Genomic DNA, 21,111 nt, shown 5'->3' on the forward strand with positions numbered 1-21,111 from the left:
GTATAAAATTATCATTTTAATATTTGTTGTAATTTTGAATAAATTCCTTTTCAAAAACTTAATAAAGGAACATCGTTTGTTGATTTACTTAATTAATAGATGTCGATATGGACAAACGTTTGAAGTCTCGTGGAGTAGGTTAGTGGCAACACAAAAATAATATAAAAATAATGATATTCTTTCCCTCGTTCCTTTTATCTTGAACATCTCACTTGGAATGTATGCTCAGATGTTTCAGTATTTGAAAAGTCCAAAGAGCGCAGATTAGCCACGGAGTTTAGATACGATTTCCTGATCGGAGATCCATGGATCACAGACAATATCTCTTCATAGCCTTTCCGCTCTAAAAGCTTCCTTCCTTCTTAATGTCCAAACATCCATCCAATGCATTCTTTTCGATCTTGTACTAACGATACAAGAAATACCGACTCAATCTAAAAAAAAAATTTATTGCAACTACATCAGAAACCGTAAAAGAATAAAAGTAAAGAGAGAGAAATACACAATACCACATTTATATAGATTTTTCCTAGGCATGGTTATGTCATGTTGTCCATAAACACAGAGTTGCCTTTTACAAGAAAACTCACTTTGGGAACAAAATATTGATATCTCTATTGGAGGATAAAAATGGATTTGTCACGTGGATAGCTAAGAAATATCGGTAGGTAAAGACAATGTATCTCAAAAATTTCAAAGAACCAATATATGGCTGACCATGAAAAGCTCGACCAAGAGGCAATTAGTAAGCTCTGTTAAAACCCACTTGGTTGAAGGTAACGTCATACTCCTGTTGGATCGGTATGACAACCCTAAAGAGGGGTGAATAGGGTTTAATTAACAAAATATAAACTTTTTAATTAATGGGCCCAATTTAAACAAAAATAATATACTTGAGATATGCAATTTTAACACACTAAGATAAAATAAATTCTAAAGCAAACAAGAGAAATTTAAAGCAAACAATAAAATTCTAAGATTAATTGCAAAAATAAATAAGAGAGAGGGTCAGAGAAATTTGACACCGGAAATTTTTATAGTGGTTCGACAGAACTGTCCTACTCCACAGTAAGGATTACACCGTTACAATGAGTTGGAAATTTCTAAACACAGTTACAAACTCTCAAATAGGGTAAATATACAAATTTGAGCTCACAAAAATTTCAATCCTCGCAACAATAAATTTCTCTCACAAATAAGATGGAAAAAAAATTGAGAACTTAGAGAGATTAGCAAATGAGAATTTTGAAGTTATGGAGGATTGAGAATAACAGAATTGTTATTTAATTTTGAAGGAGGAGTTGAGTTTAAATAGAGGGAAGAAAATGGTAAAAAAATCAAGTTTAATTTTGGACTATTAGATCTTAATTATTAAAAATGAAGAGTTGAGATAATTTTGAAAAACTAAATTAAGAATTATATATAATAATAATAATAATAATAATAATAATAATAATAAATATATATAGGGGTGAGAAACGGTAAAAATTTTCAAAATTTTTTTTTAAACACTGACACATGTCATTTAATGCTGAGATGATGTAAAAAAAATTTTAATTTTTAATTTTTTTATTTTCAAAGTTACGGATTGTAACTTTTGAATTTTTTTAATCTTTTCTTTTTCAATATATATATATATATATATATATATTTAAAAAGAAACTTGTCACTTGTCAACTTACGAACTGTCCACATCATCTTCTCGGTATTTTTCCTTCCAATTTGTTTCGATCGTAACTTCTCCGTTTGGGTTCCGATTTGGATGATCTAACAGTTGTTGGAATCATTGTAACGAGCTCTACTATGTGAAAAGTTTAAAAAACTAAAATTATCAATAAATAAAGATTAAGTTTGTTATCATCAAAACATTGATTAATTAATTAATTTGAGATTGAAGGCAAAAAAGCCAACAACTTCAACCTTAAGGAAACCGACAGACTGACATTGTGCTACAGCCTAAAGATTTATCGACATCACAATCGAATGGTCGAAGACTCCTATCGAATCTTTCCCTATAAATAGAAGAGTCATCTTGACTACAGGTACGCAATCTAAGCTAGGCTAGAGACCCAAGACTGTACTTTAATTAACTTGAGTATTGGAGTGTTTGTTTCCATTGTGTAGGTCTTCTTTACCAAGTTCACTCCAAAACTTGGTCATACCGATCTTCGTACTTCTCAAGCTTGTTTCAGAATTCATAAAAAAAAAAAATATTTATAATAGCTAGTACAAGGCAGTAACCACTTATTATCCAAACAATAGATAAACCAAGATGTGTCTAAGCATAAAATAAAGAATATTTTTAGAGAAAATAGTGAACCCCACGAGAAGAGATTGGCCATCAATTGACTTTTTTTTTAGTACAACAAACATGTGGGGTAGAGATTCAAACACACGATCTTTTGGTCGAAAATACATATCTTAACCAGTTGAACTAGCTATAGGTCAAGTTACACCACTATTGAGACTAGATGTTGCGTTATTGGGCCATATAGACTCGGTTTTGGTAAAACTTTGGTTGCCTTTATTGGAGCTTGAGCATATGATCAGTTTATTGGCCCACCAAAGTACACTGCATTTTGAGTCTCCAAGCTTCAATTGGAGAGAGAGTCACATTTCAAAGAAATGTAGGAATTGAAATGATCCTCCTATGAAAAGGAAAGATTTACAAAGAATGCATAGGGCATGATATGATAGGAAAGTTCTATATATCCCAAGAGAGCTCCTCTCAAGATAATAAATTCTCTCCTCTTTTTAACTCTCTGCTGAAACTTTTTGTTGATATGATTAGGCCTTCTAGCAATGTTGTCAAAGTCAATAATAATGTTCAAAAATACTCAAAAAAAAAAAAAAAAAAAAAACCAAAACCTGTTGCATTATTAACAAATACCGTTGTGAAGGCAACCATCAAGGCAAGTAGCTTTTTACAGTTTAAACTTTTGTGAGGTTAAATTTGGAAAATATTTGGACCAACTATTTTACGACTTATTACTTTCTAAAAGAAGTCTGCATTTTTTGCATTTATCTCTCTTAGTTGTTCAAATATTTAATGTTGGAGAGGACAATATTTTTTTAGTACAACAATTTGGAATACAGGGATCGAACTTCTGACCTTGAGGGAAGGAGTATACACCAATTATCATTGAACTATATTCATATTGGTTGGAGAAGATAAGATTGGTTCTCACTCGTGAGGAACTAGGTATTTTCTTTCGAGTTTTGCTTAAATTTGTGCCGTCTGATCATTAACACTTAAAGTTTTAACTTTATTTTTTCAACTAGCCTACAGTGCATGTCCTGTGTGACTAGAAGAGAACTTTACTATTTGAAGAAAGAAGAAAAGCAAGGATTCTATTTTTGTGAAAGAAAATGAAATCTTTCTTAAAAAAGGCTAATATATATATATTGGTGTGTCTCCTAGTCGCTAATGTCTCCGTATTTTTTGAATTTAGCTTTTATTATTTAAAAGTTTCAATTTAATCCCTATGTTTTAAAAGTTTTCAATTTAGTCCCTCACCGTTGATTATTGATAGAATTTTCTTCAACTAAACTTACATATATAACTTTATAGTTAGTAACTTGACAAAAATTTAGAAGAGGAAAAAGTTCGCGTAAGAGAGGAAATTAAAGCTTTTATTCCTCCTCTAAATTTCTAAGAAATTGGTAGATAAATTTCGAGTTTTCTTCTCTTAGATAACATTTTTTCTCTTCTAAATTTTAGTCAATTCACTACATATATTATATGTTAGGTAAGTTTATCCTCAATCAAACTTTAATACTAGATGATAGACTAAATTGAAAAATTTTGTTAAAAAAGTTAAGATTGAATTGAAACTTTTTACAAAGTAGACAACAAAACAAATGAGAAACATAAAGTTAGAAGTAGTATTTAAACGCTCGTCATGTTTATACTTAAAGAATTAAAATATAAAACTTCATACACCTCATTTTCCTTCTTTAAATTTGCTACTATTGTTTATTTGAGTTTGTTTATAATCAATGTGAGGGTCAAACTCTCATGTATTAGATAGAGAAGATTGTCAAGATTTCATGATCCGTAATCGAACTTATTCCTTCTAATTCAATAAAGACGGTATGTCTCAAAGAACCTCTAATACTTTCAACTTCATCCTTCAATCAAAAGTAGAAGTAAAATAGTTATCAAACTCAAAGCAATTGGCATTGAATCCAACCAACATTTAAGAAGCAAACAAAAGAGGTACTGGATTCCAACAACTTAGAGTTGAAAAAGTATTAAGCTTTTTGAGCATTATTATCAAGTCTTAGTCTCCCAAGTTCACAAGTGGGATCTGTGACAGTGAATAAAGTAAGTCACCCCTGAATGGCCTCACTTTATTTCAGGATTGTCCTCCACGTGTCTCCCTAACATTGAGTGATTTTGACGTTGATGTAACCCGCAGGTGCCACTAATTGTTTACCTTCCATTTTCTTTCTTAGGAGTGGATTGGATCTCCCTTTCGTCCGAATTTTAAAAGAGATATTTTAGTCAATGCAATTTAAAAATAAAAATAGTTCTAGATAATCTTTTTAGCTCATTTCACCGTTAATTCTACTTGTAGCTTATTGAAATGGACTAAACTATGAGTGATATATGTCTCCTTCCATGATCTTTTCGTTCTCTTTATTCCTCTCCTCCGGCAAACCAACTCCACTACTGTTGTTACCTCCTTCTTTGTCAGCTGTCGTTGTTGTTGTCGCTCTTTTCCTCTCTCATCGTAGTCGATTGATATATTGGAATGAAGAAAAAGAATGAGGAATTGGATATGGAATGACTTTGTTCTAAATCTGTCTGGAACGAAGGAGATATCTCCTTAATTCATTCTGAATAATGAAGGTCATATCTTCGTTCCCATTTCTCATCTCGTGGATTGGTAGCGAGGAGCAAGGTTGTGGCAAAGTTTGCGGAGGAAGAAAAGGAGAAGATGGAGAGGAGAGATGTCACCCTTGTAGTTCAATCACTAAAAAAATAATATTAAATTGATATATTTTGTCATGTTAGCAAGCTATAACAATCAATATTTACTCATGCATCAAGTTCAAGTCCTAAGGTACGTGCCCTAAAACCTTTCCAAAAAAAATCAATATTTAATCGCCACATCATCATTTTGGTTAGTCAACTAATGTTTAAACAAACTGGTGGTTCGATAACATGAACCTAGCTCAATGGTTAAGGCACCTACATCCTTAACCATTAGTCGGATGTTCAATTACTCCTCTCCACATTTGTTATAATAAAAAAACGAACTCATTGATCATTGAGAACTATATTTTCCAAACTTAACTAATTAACTTCAATAACTATAGAGGTGTTTTACTCTAATTTGTTTAGGTTAAATTATAAGTCTTCGTCCCTAAAACTTTCGGATTGGGTCTAATGAGTCATTCACCTTTCAGTTCAATAATTACACATATTTTAAAATTAAAAAATTTATTAGTTACTAAACTAACCTCTACTGAAATGTCAAAAATTTATTAGAGACATTATCTGTCGCTGAATTTCAAAATATTTCAAATAAATCAAAGGAATATCTATACGACACAAAATAGGTAAATTTGTAATTTAACATTTTTTAATAACATATACTTAAGAAGTGTGGGCCCTAGTTAAGACCACGTTGCTACTGAGCATACAGATGGCGTTAGAAAACTGTCCAACTCCACTTGCAGTCTGCATGGCATAGAAAGAATAGAAGAAGTATGTCAACAACAATAAATAAATAAATAAAATAAAGAATAGAAGAAGAAAAAATAAAAAAATAAAAAAAATAATTTTAAAAAATTATAAAATTCCCAAAAATAATAATAATATGACACATTGTCAACTTTTTGAATGTGATAATAAAACCAACAAACAAAGTGCAACTTAAAAATAAAAAAATACAAAGAAAAAGTAAAAAAAAAAAAAAAAAAGTTTTGAGAGTCCAACTCACCAGTTTATCTTACTTACTCCAAACCACCCAGAGTCCAACTCACCAGTTTATCTTACTTACTCCAAACCACCCACGTATCTCAATCTCTAACCTTTAGGAAATAGTTGTAGGCGTTTTCTACGATTTTTTTTTTCTTAATAAAATAAGAGGGATAGTTCATTTTTATCATAAATTCTTATTAGATCTCTTATCTTTTCAATGTGATTATTAACAAAGACTACAACTACTAGGAAGGGTAGTTGGTGACGAAGTTCGTTGGAAGATGGGGGGAGGAGAGGGAGGAAAGAGAGAGAGGAAGTCCAATCATCGAAAAAGAAAAAGGAATATTAAAACTAATATATATTGTCAAATCAACCACTATAGTAGTAATGTAATTAAATAGTCATATTATGTCTTCAACAATAAGCTAAGAAAATACTTGCCTCCTCAACAATGAGGAGTAACCTTATCTTCCTCACCACTACATATTTGACAACTTATTATTATTAAAAAAAAATTATGTTTTTGCATTTCTCTTTCTTACTTGTCAAACACTTAATGATGAGAATGACAAAGTTCCTCATAAACGAATGGTCAGATAAGTTCAAGGACCACCTAATAATCATTTTCCAAACCTCGGCTACAAGATTATCTCTTTTGAATCCTTAGAGATCAAATAGACATCCACCTCAAAAATATATTGTCCTAAAATTTATGTTTATTTCTTCCCAATTTTTTTTTATATTTTCAATTTTCTTTGGTGAATTCTTAGCTAGATTTCAAAAATAAATACAAAGTTTTTTTAAAACCTTTTTTTTAGTTTTCAAAATTTAGCTTAGATTTTGAAAATATTTTTAAAAAATAGATTATAAAACAACGAAGCAGGCAGTAGTGTTTGTAAGCTTAAATTTCAAAGACAAAAAACCTAAAATCAAATGCTTACTAAACAAGACCTAAACTTCAAGATTATTTTATTTTGATTTTTAACTTTTCAAAATTTGTATTTTGATCCTTAAACTTTCAAATTTATATTTATATTGTTTTAGTTCTATGTAACGAAAACAATGAGAACAATAGAATGTGAATTTCATTGTCAGAGAGCGATGGAACGTTATTCGTCGCTAAAGGTGTCATTTAGCGATGAACTTAGCATTTCGTCATCATAGATATCCTTTGGCGATGAATATCATTTTGTTGCTAAAAAGGATCTTTGGTGACAAAATGATTTCGTCACAAAATTTTAACGACTTTTGGTGACGAATTGTAAATTTCATTGTCAATCTTCTACGACGGGGTTATTTATGGTGAGAGTACTTCAACGACGAATTTGTAGATTTTGGCCACAAACTTTCAAAAATCTAAAAATTCTTGTGGTATCTACACCCCTCACCCCGACCATGGAATGAACTACCATCCAGGCATCCATGAAAGAAAGGATAAATAAAAACTACCGACTTACATTACTTATATGATTCTTCACTCATTTTTATCCCTCTAAAATTGTATAATATCTATTTAATTCCAGAACTTTAAAAAAGAATAATAATTAGGATTCTTTCCTTTATTTTGTTTTTAAGAAATAAATAAAATGATTTCGTTTAAAATGGACATTTAACAAAATCACATAGGTTGGGGGAGGGATTCTTTTAATAATATTAAATATTTGCAAAAATATTGTATTTAGTAATATAGAAAAATTATTAAAAATGTAAGAATATTGGTATAAATGTCTACAAAATGTCCATTTTAATTATATTTCTTAAAGAATTATAGGAATAAAAAAATCATAACAAATATTTAAAATGACATATAAGCATTTCATCCTTTAAAATAAATTGAAATTTATTAATATTAATCTTTTTTTCTGAAAATGTGAAAACTAGCACTAAAAATATTAATATTAACCTCATGTCTATATTAGTGATATTATGTTACTATTACTTGTATTTCTCGAAATGCATCTTCTTATAAGTCCAATTAGCATAATTGCCATTAATTGCTCATCGGCAAATGAATCTTTGATCTCCATAGTCTCTGCTTCAGGAGTGCAGCAGCAAGTTTGGAGAGGTGATCTGCACGAGAAGAACTCGTCTAATAAAGCGTGATTTAGCATCCTTCCTTGTCATAAGGTACTTAATTGCTGAATGGTCTGTGTAAATCACTACCCTTGTCCCTACTATTTCTACTTGGCCAGCCTGTCTAGCATTACATGTAAATTCTCCACCCTGTTACCGTTTTGGTGGAAATTAGCTCATTCTTTGAGCTCTACTACTGTCATTCTATCTTTCTTGGGTACCCATGATTCCTTTTTCACAACTTCTTTTATGGCAGAGTTCAATTTGCGCTGGGGCTCGAGAGAGTTCTTTCATGCTTCTTTGTGTACAATTTTGAGCATGCCTAAGCTAGGACTGATGTCGTGGATATATGCTATTGTCCAGCCAACGCTCCCTCAACACACCCAGCTATTTTATTTCTTTCTCCTCAGACAAGTATGCAGCAAGAATAATAGGTAAGGTTTCTTATTACTTGCCTAATTATGCATACTTCGAATGTTGGGGCAATGACTTCAATTCCAACTTCAACGACTCTTCAATAGACGGCTTCAACGGCTTGAGTACTCTCTCCTCTTAGCCCAATGATTCAAAAACTCTCTTCATTGACCACTACTTCTGACTAACACTCCCTAGATAAAACTATTTTCTTGTTACCCATACTGGCATCTTCTTGAGTCATAGCTCCTCCATTTTGAATGTACTCCAGCAACAGTTCTTGGCTCAGGTTATCAACAAACAAATCATTAGCTAAATGTACAACTAAACATTCTTTTGTATCAGCAGGATACCTCATCGAATCAAACACATAAAACGTAATCTCTTGATCTTGTACTCTCATAGTCAGTTCTCTCCTGTGCACGTCTACTAGAGCTTTCCCTTTTGGAAAAAAAAAAAAAGATCTACCTAAAATAATAAGAACTTCTTTATCAACGTCATAATCTACACTTATAATCAACAAGGAAAATGAACTTATCTACTTGTACAAAGGACTTCTATTTTTCTTTCTAGGTGCATTATGGATCTATCTGCAGTTGCAGCATGACACTCAACTGAGTCTCTCCCATTCCTAATTTTTTATATATTAACAATGGCATCAGATTGATACTGGCGCCTGTCGCATGTAGCTTGTCCCACATTCTGACCTCCTATTGATATTGGGATTGTGAAGCTCCTAAGGTCTTCATGTTTTATGGTATCTTGCTTGTCATTGTTGCACTCCTTTGTAAGCATTACAATCTCATATTCTCCCAACTTTTTCTCCTTTGCCAAGATGTCCTCTAAAAACTTGACATAGTTTGGTATTTGCTCGAGCACCTCCACCAACGGGATGTTGACATAGAGTTGCTTAAGTATGTCCAAAAATTTCCTAAACTGAACATCTTAATTTTTCTTAGTAAACACTAGGGCTAGGGCGAAATTGGTCATTACTCTACTGGTGCAACCTTCGATTCTGCCTCTAGCTGCTTCTGATTTTCTGCTGCTCAGACCCAAATTCTCCGGCATCGATTTCTCTAGCAGGAATTCTGTTCATAGTTTATACAGAGTGATTCCTATCTTGTATCCTATTTTCTGCTAGCGCTTCAATGGTAGACACTTTAGCATTAACCTCGTCTTTCAACTATCGTTAAGCCTTCTAAAGCTTTTCTGGCAATTCTCTTCTTCAGACATCATCTGTACCGTTGAGATGGGCTAATGACAATGCCTTATCACTTCTCAACGTGAGAGCATTGCATTGCTCCTTTCAATCCTTCTTAAGATGTTAAGTGTCACTAGGTAGTGTCTGTTCTTTAACTCCATTGCCATTTGGCCCATCAGTACTTCTAGATTTCTCAATGATGCTACTTGCCTATAAATCAATGCATCTTGACTCTAAAGGGTGCCATCATTCTTAGCCATGTATGCATTTATCTGATTCTCCAAATTTGATGAACATACAGATTGTTGAGCATGTTGTTACTGATCATGTCCAGGAAATCCTATTGGAAATTTTCCTTTTTGCTGAAATGCTACAGCATTAGATAGTCCTAATCTTCACCCTAGTTTCCTCCCCCAACATTGGGAACATAGTGACGGTGAGGATGATTATTAGACATCGAATGACAACAATATAGGTGATCAAGAGCATAAGAAGAAAACATTATAGATCAAAGTATTATGTGGAAATCTTGAGAGACTTATACTTGGTGACATATCTTTTGATTAACGCAGTCCTATCTTTATAACCCTGAACATTGCCTTCCATTGCATTTTAAAAGCTCTTAATTGTCTTCTCTCATGTAGAGATTCTCCCATCCATGTTGTTGAAGTAGTCTAAGTCCTCAACTTGCATATACAAATCCTTGTCCGCAATGGACTTCTTATTCTTCCTCATCATTACGAGTTCGGTGTAGTAGATCAACAATACTTTCAATGCATAGTCGTTCGCAAATACTAACTTCTCATAGTGTTTTTTTTTAATGCATCAAGGTGGAGATTGACCACATTGTTGAAGTAAACCATTGTGACATTCTCGAAGCCTAAACTCCTACGCATCACTGAATTGTGGCAATTTTCAGGTGCAATGGCTCAGAAGAAGGTGTCGAAAACACGCCTTCAAAGGGAGTACTTCAACGATTTGGTTGATCTCCAACCTTGATGCGTTCGAAAACAATACGAAAAACTAGTGTTTGCGAATGACAACGATGCATTGAAGGTGTCACTAATCCACTACACCCGAATACATAATGACGAGAAAGAATAAGAACTCCACTGCTAACAAAGATTTGTATGGGTAAGTTGACAACTTTGACTACTTCAATAGCACAGATTAGGGAATCGAGAACCCCTATATGGGAGAGGACAATTGAGTGCCTTCAAAATGCAATGAGATACAAGGTTCCAGGTTATAAGACAAAGGTCGCATCAAATGAGAGTTACATCGTCAAGTATAAGTTTGTAAGAATTTTTCCCTACTTTCTAGGTAAAACTATCATCTATAATGTCTTATTACATTTGCTACCAATCACCTACATTATTATCATCTGACACCGAATATATATATTTCGTTTGTTTATTTATAGGGTTTGGCATACGAGACTGTACCTGCCAACAAACCAATTGAGCAATACAACCATGTCTCACATGCTTAAATGGTCATACTCCCATTGTCACATTAGAACGAGATGTCTTAGAATCCTCTCAAGGAAAAAAAAAATATATCTACGTTTATTTTTAGATGCATATTTGTTTTGTTGCCAAAGATTTATGCTGACATGTTTGTTTCATCGCAGACAACAACTACTCCTACACTCTAGGAATTTGATGTTGAGTGGTGATATTGGGAGACTTTTGTCGATCAAAAACCTAATATAGAGGATAATGCTACCAACAGAGAGTCAACAAACGTGGAGTGTAATGACGGTGAGGATGGATGATCCTTCAAATCAATTTTCGAGGACTACATAGACATCGATTGCCTAGTATGCAATGACCACTTGGAGCCGCCTCTATCGACCTCCAATCAAATTCGATCAACATTGCCTCTTGCCCCATCAACTACGACTCCCACCTATCAACTATGGCTAAAACTCACATTTTAATAACTCTGGAAAGCGTTAGACCCTTACACAATACCAAAAAGTCGAAGGGAGAGGGCAATGCCCAGGGCCAAGGCCAAAATTCAAAAGGATGTGCAGTGCAATTTGAGTAATAAGCATGACACATCGAGAGAAATGTGGAAGTAGTGAGGCCTAAGATAAAGTCAAAGTTGAATTAGATAAAGTTCTAGTTACAACTATAGTGCAAGGTAACATCTCAACATGATTTGATATTATGCAATTTTTTACATAGTCTAATATGTGATTCATCTCGTAGGGCAAGAGCACAGGTAAAGCTGATCACCATTCAAACTCTGCCACCCCACCCGATCCTTCCATTTCACCTAGACCACCCACTCTAATCAGCGTCTTGGAGATGAGATTGCCTCCCGCAATCTGCTCCATGAAACTCCACCATGTGATCTCACTCCTTTTGCTCTCCCCTCCCACAGTTAGCATTGCGTCTCATCGTGGACCTTTTAGCCAAACGACTCAATTTGTCCAATTCACAGACCAACCAGCATCCTCACTAAGTCTAGATCCAAGCATGAGTCTCAACACAAGCTTCGTAATTTAGCATGAACACTTTTAGTCCCTTGACTAAGACTCAACTCACTTCAAATAGTAAGTTGATAAAACCTTAATCAGTCAACTTTACTGCCCAACATCAAACATAATTTACTTTCGATAGTTCATAGCACAAACATAAACTTGACCTTTCAATAGTTTATGGGATTAGCAACTCATAACTTAAGAATAAACAAATCTGTAACATTAAATAAGCAAACTCATAACTTAAGAATAAACAAATCTGTAACATTAAATAAGCAAACTTACTTACTAAACATATAATTGACCTCTTAAACCTGAATACATAAATCGAAATAAGATCTTAACACCTCCTAAATGTCCCAGTCCCAACTCCCAACAGGTTGTTGCTACTCTGCAACTTGCAAAAGTAAAAATATCCAAAATATTTTGTTATTCCATTATGGAATGAATCTCTTGAAGCCGAATGATACAGCAAAGTCAACAAACAACTGTACCATTTACAAGTGTCCTATTTTTAAAAAGTTAAACATTTTGTACAAGTACAACTTTTGGTTTAAAAAAACTAAACATGCTAACATGTTTAGAAATATATAATCTTTCTATGCTATTGAGTAAAATTTCTGTTGTTTTTCATTCCCGCTGAGATAATAAAAACAGATAACTATTGTATAAATTGTTCCAATCTCGCTGATATCCAAAATGTCAACGAAGAATCACCTATATAACTAAGCATGCTTTTGATTCCACTATATCTATTTGTTGCCAATAGATGGACCTGTTTCTAACCTTGGCAATTGATGCTATCTGCTGTTTGTTGCAACTTATTGCACTTGGGGAGATTGCATAAACAGGAACTGCATGGTATTTTTTTTTAAAGTTACTTACAGATATGTGTTGATAAAGTATTAAAAAACGCATCCATTAAAAAATGGTCAATAAGCTAAGAATGTATACCTCAAATGATCTTCCCAACCTTTCATATTCCAACATACTTAGGGCAACCTCACAACTCTGTGAGACGATAGGCTCGGGATCCTTCGCAAACTTCTTGAGAAGTGCTATGCTTCTTTCATCTACAAGTACAACAAAAACATAATCCAAAAAATAAAGAAGCAGACAACGACAGAAGCACCAACTAAACAACCTCTTAAACAAAGCCCCCAGTTCTTTAATTTTTCATGCTTCATAAAATCATTGTTTTTATCATATTTTGTGCGCCTCTTCGGAAAAGAGTCCACACTCCACACCTCTTTTTTGTCCCCTGCTCTTAATCCCCAAAAGAGCTATTACACCTCAGAGCACTTAACACTTAAGGAAACACTACATATAGTAACTTGGATAGTGCAGGTAAGTTCTTATGTGATTTATCATATATAACTATAACAAAGACCCATCACATCACAATAGCAGATTACTTTTTCAGGATTCTTTACAAAGCACTTAGTAGTAGAGTTAAATTTTTTTAGCTTTCTGTTTAGCAAATCAAACAAAGGAAAAAAAATAATACTTTCAGGATTTAACAGAACGTCAAATAAATTATACCAGCAATGGAACCAAGAGCTTCTGCAGCCTCATGTCTAACCATTGGGTGCTCATTAACATTCTCAAGTATATCAGAAAGGGCATAAGAAGCTGCTTTGTCTTGCAATTGGCCCAATACATAAGCAACCTATAATTACACAAAATAGCAACATTCAAATGAAGAAATAGTAACTTTACAATGTGGCATGCAGAGATTCAACCTAAATTAATTCAAAAGATAATTCCAACCTTGAAATATCTATTAAATTTATTTTCAAAAGAGCAAAAATTTAAAAATAAATGAGAACTAAAAAAAAAGGGACACACAAGCAGCAAGAATTATTATTAAGCTGACAGTAAGAACACAGTCAACATAATAAACCAGATTAAGTTCCAAAAGAGAAAATAAACAAAAAATGATAAATAAAACTGCTGTTTTCTGAGAAATTACAGTCCTTACTAGTTACTGATATAGATTGAGTGATGGCTAATGCTACTCAAGGTCAAGATACGGTCAAATAAAATTATAAGTGCGAAACAAACCTCATGCTTTAGCAGAGCACTTGTTGAGCTTAAAGAGTCGATAATTGCAGTTAAAGCTTCATCATTGCCATTATTCCGTAGAGCAAAAAGAGCTGCATACCGCTCATACATGCCCTTATCATCATCGAGAAGAATCTCCCTTCAAAGGATAAATGAGGTACCAAAGTAATAAGAAACTATTGTGAACTAAAAGTTACCTCAAACGATAATCTTCTTATATACCACAAATAGTAGATTGCATTTATTGCAATTGCCTTGCCATACCTCAGTTGATGTACAGAAGCATTAGAAGAAGCCGGTGCGGCTGGATCGACAGACATAAACGGTGACTTTTCAATTGTGGATGATTCACCTTCATTACCAGAATCTTTCAATTGCTCAATTCGCTTAAGAGCCAATTCACATGTCTCTTTAACCTCTTGAGCAGGATCTAAAGCCAAGCTCTTTTTTAAAAGAGGAATGTTACTCTCTAAGCCAATAGCCCCTAGAGCTTCTGCTGCCTACACCATTACAGAAACAAATATGACGGATTAGATGGAAGAACAAAACACTTGGATCAAATTCAAAACACACATGATCAAATGGGGATTAATTTCACCTCGTGCCGAACAATGGGGTGCAAAGAAAGATCATTAAGAACAGACACCAAAGCTGGGATGGAATCTGTATCTTGCATTTGACCCAATGCAAATGCAGCCTCATGAGCCAACAAATTTGAAGAATCTCTAGTCGCTATGCAAACAAAAATAAGTACCATGAGCTTTCCCTTTTTACATTCACTCTTTTGCAGGCTTTACATTGTCCTAACACTATAAAAGCATCTCCAAGACTATCAGGAGCGGCCAATGCAATCTGAAACTTTTGACAAGATTTTATACAAGCCATTTTTACACTTTTAAAAACTATATTCAGTACATTAATTAATTCTTTTCTTGTTCTGTTATCTTTCCATTCATTTATAATTGTTGTAGGGTATAGCAACAGAATTTTATCAATTTGATTACGTTCCTTCCTGAAGATTTTTCCTAACATTAATATAACTATGGAATCTTAATATTCATAGGAAATAGGTCTTCTAAAACTAGTAAAAGTTAAATAAAGAGGACGACCAAATATCAATATCAATCAGATCCATAGCAAATTATCCTTATTGGACGACCAAACAAACACAGAAGACAGAACTGAATAAATTACTTCGGAGAAATTGACAAGCATTTATTTCGGCAATAAAAAAAACGGAACAATAATAACAATGAACAGATGAAACATGAGCCGAAGTTGTACTTCTGAAAAGGAAAAGGTTTGAAAAAGAGGACTGACCAAGAATTAGGGCATCGCGAGGGGCGGGGCCTTTGAGGTTTCGGAGGGAGAAGAGGGCTCGGAAGCGCTCCGCAATGGGCTGAGTCGGGTCATTCAAGCGATCGCAGAGGAACTTCTCCATCTCCGATGAGCAACCATTGCCGTCGACGGAGCCCATGAGAGAGTAGAGCTTGGTAGTGAGGTGCAAAATGGAAATGGGGGCGTGTTCTGGAGGAGGAAGACGGGTTTAAAGGCATTGGGGGCAATTTGGTAAAATTTAGTTGCGTACAATACAAGCGGATTTTAGAGAGAGAAAATAAATTTAATTAAATTTCAAATTTATGCTAAACTTTTATGCCAATTTGTTTTTGGAATTCGACCCAAATGATTTTAAATTAGAGATTTTAATAGACGGAAATGATTTGTAATTTCTAATAGTGTTAATTTGGAAACTAATGAATTTAATAAAAAGAAAGTATAATATCTTTATAATAATTTTGCATGATGTTGATGAGTAATAATATAATGTTTTAATATGAAGTAATAATAGATGAAACCATTTAATCAAATCAACTTAATAAATTAACTTATAAATGAAATTTAAAAAAAAAATAAAAACAAAAAAAACTTGTAAACGCCTCACTTCAAATATATACGGTGGAATTATTTTAAATCTAAACCAAAATAATTAATACATTTATTATAACTAAAAATACTCAAATCTAACTTTTCCTCCTCCGCCAATATGAGCACAACGGTAATTGGTCTCGATCTCTAACCAAAAGGCTATTAGTTCAAACCCTCCACCCTCACTGGAAGGGGACGACCAATAGGTGGTAGAAACTGACATCGATTCAATCAGTTCCAATCGATTTTTTTGGCCTATCATGTACACCTTTGGGAGGTACATACTTTTCTCGAAGAAAAACCAACATAAACATTGATAATATTATGTGTTGTTATAGTGCTTCAATAAATCATAATAGTTTTGCTAAAGTGAGCATAGTTCAACGGTAATTGACATATACCTCCAATCAAAGGTTATGAGTTTGATCCCCCACCCCCACATGTTGTACTCAACCATTAAAACATATGTATATAGCTCACGTCCCGTGTAAGGTACTTCATTCAATGGAAGTACTCTTCCTTTTAATTCAACTTTCATTGCTTTCCTAAAATCATGTATTAGGTTTTATTTAGTTATTAAAAGAGCCTTACCATTTTAAGTTCAAAATCAAAGCAAAAATTTAAAGCCAAATTTTTTTTGTCTCAGACTTAATGCCCAAATGCCCAAAATACACTACTACAAAAACATCAAACACGGCTAGAAAAAATCATCATCCACAAAAATAGTCTTCATCGGGTATTAAATTTCTGTCGATATGTCGACATTTTCATGTGTCTATGGATTCCGCATGGACATAAGATGTGAATCATATTCTTATAGTATCACTAAAAAAAATTGACGATATAAAAAATATCAGAAACCTACAAAGACAAAGAAATAAAGCTACAAATAATAACATCCCTTCAAATGAGACAGATGCGAACCAAAGACCAAGTTTCTTACCGGAGTGACAAAGCTATGTATGAGCAAGAGGCTTGGTGAGATAGTCTGCTATTTGATCTTGAGAGGAGATGTGACGAATGCCCAGTTTTTCAATCAAGACTTGATCACGCATGAAGTGAGCATCAATTTCAATGTATTTAGTGCGAGCATGAAACACAAGATTGTGAGCAAGTGCTGCGACACTAATATTATCATACCATGTAGTAGGTATGGAAGTAATAGTCACGTGAAGTTCACGTATAAAAGAACGGATCCAAATAATTTCACATGCATAAAGCACGGTATTCAGATTTGGTTTTGGATCAAGCAACAACAGCTTCTTGGAAGACCAGAGCATTGGCAAAGAATACACAGTAATCACTAACAGATTTTCGATCATCGGGAGAAGCAACCAATTCAGCATCAGAATAACCAGTTAAAATAAGTGACGAGATGGGTTGGAGGGAGATGCCAAGGTGAAGATTTCCTTGAAGGTACCGAAGAACACGCTTTAAGGCATTCTAGCGGGAGTTTGTAGGAGCTTGTAAGAATTGGCTAGTTTTTTAACTACAAAAGCAATATCGGGGCAGGTGTGAAAGAGATATTGAAGGGAGCCGAAAGCATTGCGATAAAGACTAGGATTTGGCAAGAGATCTCCTTCGTTTAGGGATAAAGACTTGCCAAAGATTGATCATTGGCGTGTAGGAGCGAGTTTGATATGTTGGAGGTTTAATCTGTGTAGTAAATCTTGTACATAATGAGCTTGATTAAGAACGAGGCCAGTTGGTGTATGATAAACTTGAATGTCAAGAAAGTAATGAAGGAGACTGAGATCTTTGATGGCAAAGCTGGTACTTTGAAGTTGATGAATGATAGTCGCAAGTAGCTAGTTTTTTAGGGATCCCAGATGATGAGGTCATCAAAATAAACTAGGATGAAAATAATTCCATGAGAGGAATGGTGAATAAATAAGAGCGCATCAACTTTGGATTGAACAAATTACCAGCTAAGAAGAGCAATGCAAATATGATCATACCAAGCTTGTGGGGCTTGTCTAAGCCCATATAGAGTTTTGGATAGCTTACAGATGTGGTTAGGTAACTTATGATAAAAAAAAAAGAGGTTGTGGAGTAGAAACATATTCAATAAAACTCCCACGTAGAAATGCGTTTGTAATATCAAGTTGTTCGATAAGTCATTGTCAAGTAATAACTAAAGTAAGAACAATCCGCATGATGGATGGTTTGATTACCGGACTGTAAGTTTCTCCATAGTCAATTCTAGGTGTTTGGAGAGACCTTTAGTAATCAACGTACTTTAAGACGTTGAATGGTACCATTGACGTTCCGTTTGAGTTTATGCACCCATTTGGGGTCAACCAAATGCTGCTTCTGTGGGGGAGGAACCAAACCTAAGTGTTATTTGCTTGAAAAGCAGAAAATTATGTTTGCATTGCCTCTTGCCATTCTAGAGATTTTACTGCCTCATAAAATTTGGGTGTTTCACATTGGGACTGGTGGCGGGGAGACATTTTTGTCATATCGACAGTAACAAACAGTAGCATTATGACCCATTTTACCATATATTTGACAAACGGGACGAGTTTGGTTTAGATAAGGTGAGTATTTGCCTTTGCCACATAATTTCCCACGATTTTTGGGGTGATAAGGTGATCCATTGGTAGTTTGTGGGTGAGGAGGATGTGGTTTGTCAGTGGTGACAAGGTTGAGAGATACAAGAGAAATAGGTAGTGCAGTAACATTTTTAAGAGCCTGAAAACGTTTCTATCTTTGTTTAAAAGCCAAGAGTTCGAAACTGAATCTCACTCCACGACATGTTTTGGTTTCGAATAACATAGATGATTGGTGTATACTCTTCGTACAAACCACCAATAACATACTAAACAAATGATCTCATATCCATAGGGTAGCCAAACAAGTGAAGATTACCATGAAATTTCTTCATGGTAGAGAGATATTTACTCATTTTGGTAGTTTCTTTTCGAGTTTGTTGTAGCATTTAGTGATTGTAACCCTCTTGAGATCGAGATTGAACACAAAAGTATTCTTGAATGGCGTTCCAAAATCTTTTGCAACATTGTGGTCCATAACTTGAGCATCGAAACATTGAGTTATAAAGCCAGTGACAAGTAGCAAGTCAGCAGCAATCCAAATATCATATTCAAGATTAGGAACAAGCAAATCATTTAGTTCATCCTCTGATGGAGGGATGTTAATGGAAAACTCAGGGCATGGAGCATATCCTATTAAATGTCTTTTCTAACTTGGTCGAAGTTTCCTCTCTCAAACTTGGTCGAAGTCACTAGGTTAAAGGATATTTGTAAAAATAGGATTGCCCACCGGACAGTTGAGTGCTGGATAGACTCATTTTATTTTTAGTTTGAGTAGGAGGTAACTGGTTGGTGATGCTAAGGTAATATGAAATTTAAGTATATTAAAAGAATTAGGATATTGGGACAAGTCAACCATGGTCGAAATTCTCTCATACCAAATTTAGTTTCAGAGAGTTTGAAAGAAAAAGATTTGTAATATTTTCTCAATGTATTACAGAGAAAAGCTTCATCATATAAATAAGAAAGAAAGTTGAGAAATAAAGTACAGGGAGAAACGAAACCATGATTACAAAAACCACTACATTGACTACTCCTAACAAGTCTAAGATGAAAGAAAGACAAAAAGTAAACTTACTAAAAAAAAGTACAAGGATTGACTTTAGAAGAAAATAAAAGTAATATAGTAATTTTAATATTAATCATTTTTAATTTATTTAAAAAATGTAAAATATTTATTCGTTAAGTTAAATATTTATTACACATTTTTTATTTTTATCATTTTCTAGAAATATCCATCGACATCAACATTTCCATTGACATTTCTATAAAGTTGAAACCTCGACATTTTCATTGATACCGATATTTAAAATCTTAGTCTTTGATATGAAAACACCAAAATATTTATTTTTAAAAAAATAGAAATTCAATTCATGGAAGGCATCAATTTTAGAAAATTTGCAAATGACAGCCTTTTTCTATTAAATTTTGAAAACAGTATTTTTTTTATGTGATATAAAATTATGACGAATTTTAGTTTGATATATTAGTCAATAAATGAAAATGAGTATACTCGATCACTAATTAGATATAAATCACTCATTTGTTAGTATATTTGTTGTCAATTAGATTTCAAATCCATTGTTCTTGTAATTTTTGAAATTCTATACTTTAATTTTACCACTTTCTAAAGTTTTAAGGTCTAATTTGATTTATATTTTAGTTATTGACTTGATAAACTTAAACATTATATCTAACCCATTTAGTTAAGTATAGGGCAAAAATTAGTTTCTTTCTTCTTTTATTTGTTCCGTTTGAAAATTTTTTAAAATTTAGTAAATATTTGGGTCTCTTTCTCTTACTTTTTCGAGCAACATCAACAAAAAAAATGTCGAAGTATATAAACATATAAATATATCCATTGATAAATAGACATATTTAAATCTTATAAGAAAATGACAAAAGTTAGAGCTAAAAGCCTAAAATTATAAAAGTCGTTACAACCAATCAATCATAACTTCAAACTTTTAATTTGGATCATGACCCCAACAATTACAAAATCCTTACATTTAAGTCCTACCATTATGTTAAAAAAAAAAAAAATCTTACCATTATGATTCTATCAATGACAATTTAATTGCAACAATTTCATAAGGTGGAGGAGTATAATTTCAACAACTCTTATAATATAGGATGGTGTAGAGTCGAATTTAAAGTCTAATACCTTACGTAGTTAGAGTGGCTAAGGTGAATCGAAATCTTAATTTTTTTTTCTTTTTATCGAGTTTCATAAAACCTAAATCATCTCCTTGAAAAATTGATACCAAACACATCCATTGTTTAGAACAGTAGTCTATATTACACAAAGTTTCTATTAAATGCAATAAAAATTGGAAATATACGCATCAAAAAGAAAATATCCAAAGCAAGCACATTTAAAAAATAATCTACAAGTTTATCGATTCTTCATGCAGAGCCTGAAGATGATACACCTATATATCATCACTGTCAAAATAAA

General features: G+C 33.3%; 1 protein-coding gene across 7 annotated transcripts; it reads right to left on the reverse strand.

Moving 5' to 3' along the window:
• Positions 1-5,502: 5,502 nt before the first annotated feature.
• On the reverse strand, positions 5,503-15,704 carry LOC111023477 (ARM repeat superfamily protein). Of its 7 annotated transcripts, none has more exons than XM_022300921.2 (8): positions 15,496-15,704; positions 14,774-14,907; positions 14,440-14,675; positions 14,176-14,314; positions 13,654-13,780; positions 13,066-13,184; positions 12,898-12,965; positions 5,503-5,689 (listed from the first exon to the last, which is right to left on the reverse strand). In XM_022300921.2, the coding sequence occupies exons 1-7, from the start codon at positions 15,650-15,652 to the stop codon at positions 12,933-12,935; spliced, it is 945 nt and encodes a 314-aa protein (XP_022156613.1). In that variant the 5' UTR covers positions 15,653-15,704; the 3' UTR covers positions 5,503-5,689; positions 12,898-12,932. The 7 variants fall into 7 exon arrangements, with proteins under 7 accessions (XP_022156613.1, XP_087974021.1, XP_022156617.1 ...); XM_088117895.1 differs by lacking the exon at positions 5,503-5,689 and adding an exon at positions 11,714-12,094; XM_022300925.2 differs by lacking the exon at positions 5,503-5,689 and adding an exon at positions 11,714-12,123.
• Between the last annotated feature and the right edge of the window lie 5,407 nt (positions 15,705-21,111).

The sequence above is a fragment of the Momordica charantia genome (assembly GCF_013281855.1).
Source record: "Momordica charantia cultivar OHB3-1 chromosome 9 unlocalized genomic scaffold, Mcharantia_2.0 BLBB01000009.1, whole genome shotgun sequence".
Classification (NCBI taxonomy): Eukaryota; Viridiplantae; Streptophyta; class Magnoliopsida; order Cucurbitales; family Cucurbitaceae; genus Momordica; species Momordica charantia.

Coding starts and splice junctions, on each gene's coding strand:
- LOC111023477 (XM_022300921.2), bottom strand. CDS start 15,652: ATGGGCTCCGTCGACGGCAATGGTTGCTCATCGGAGATGGAGAAGTTC. Junction 14,315..14,439: donor GCTTCTGTACATCAACTGAG/GTATGGCAAGGC, acceptor TATCCTTTGAAG/GGAGATTCTTCTCGATGATG. Junction 13,185..13,653: donor AGCTCTTGGTTCCATTGCTG/GTATAATTTATT, acceptor TTGTACTTGTAG/ATGAAAGAAGCATAGCACTT.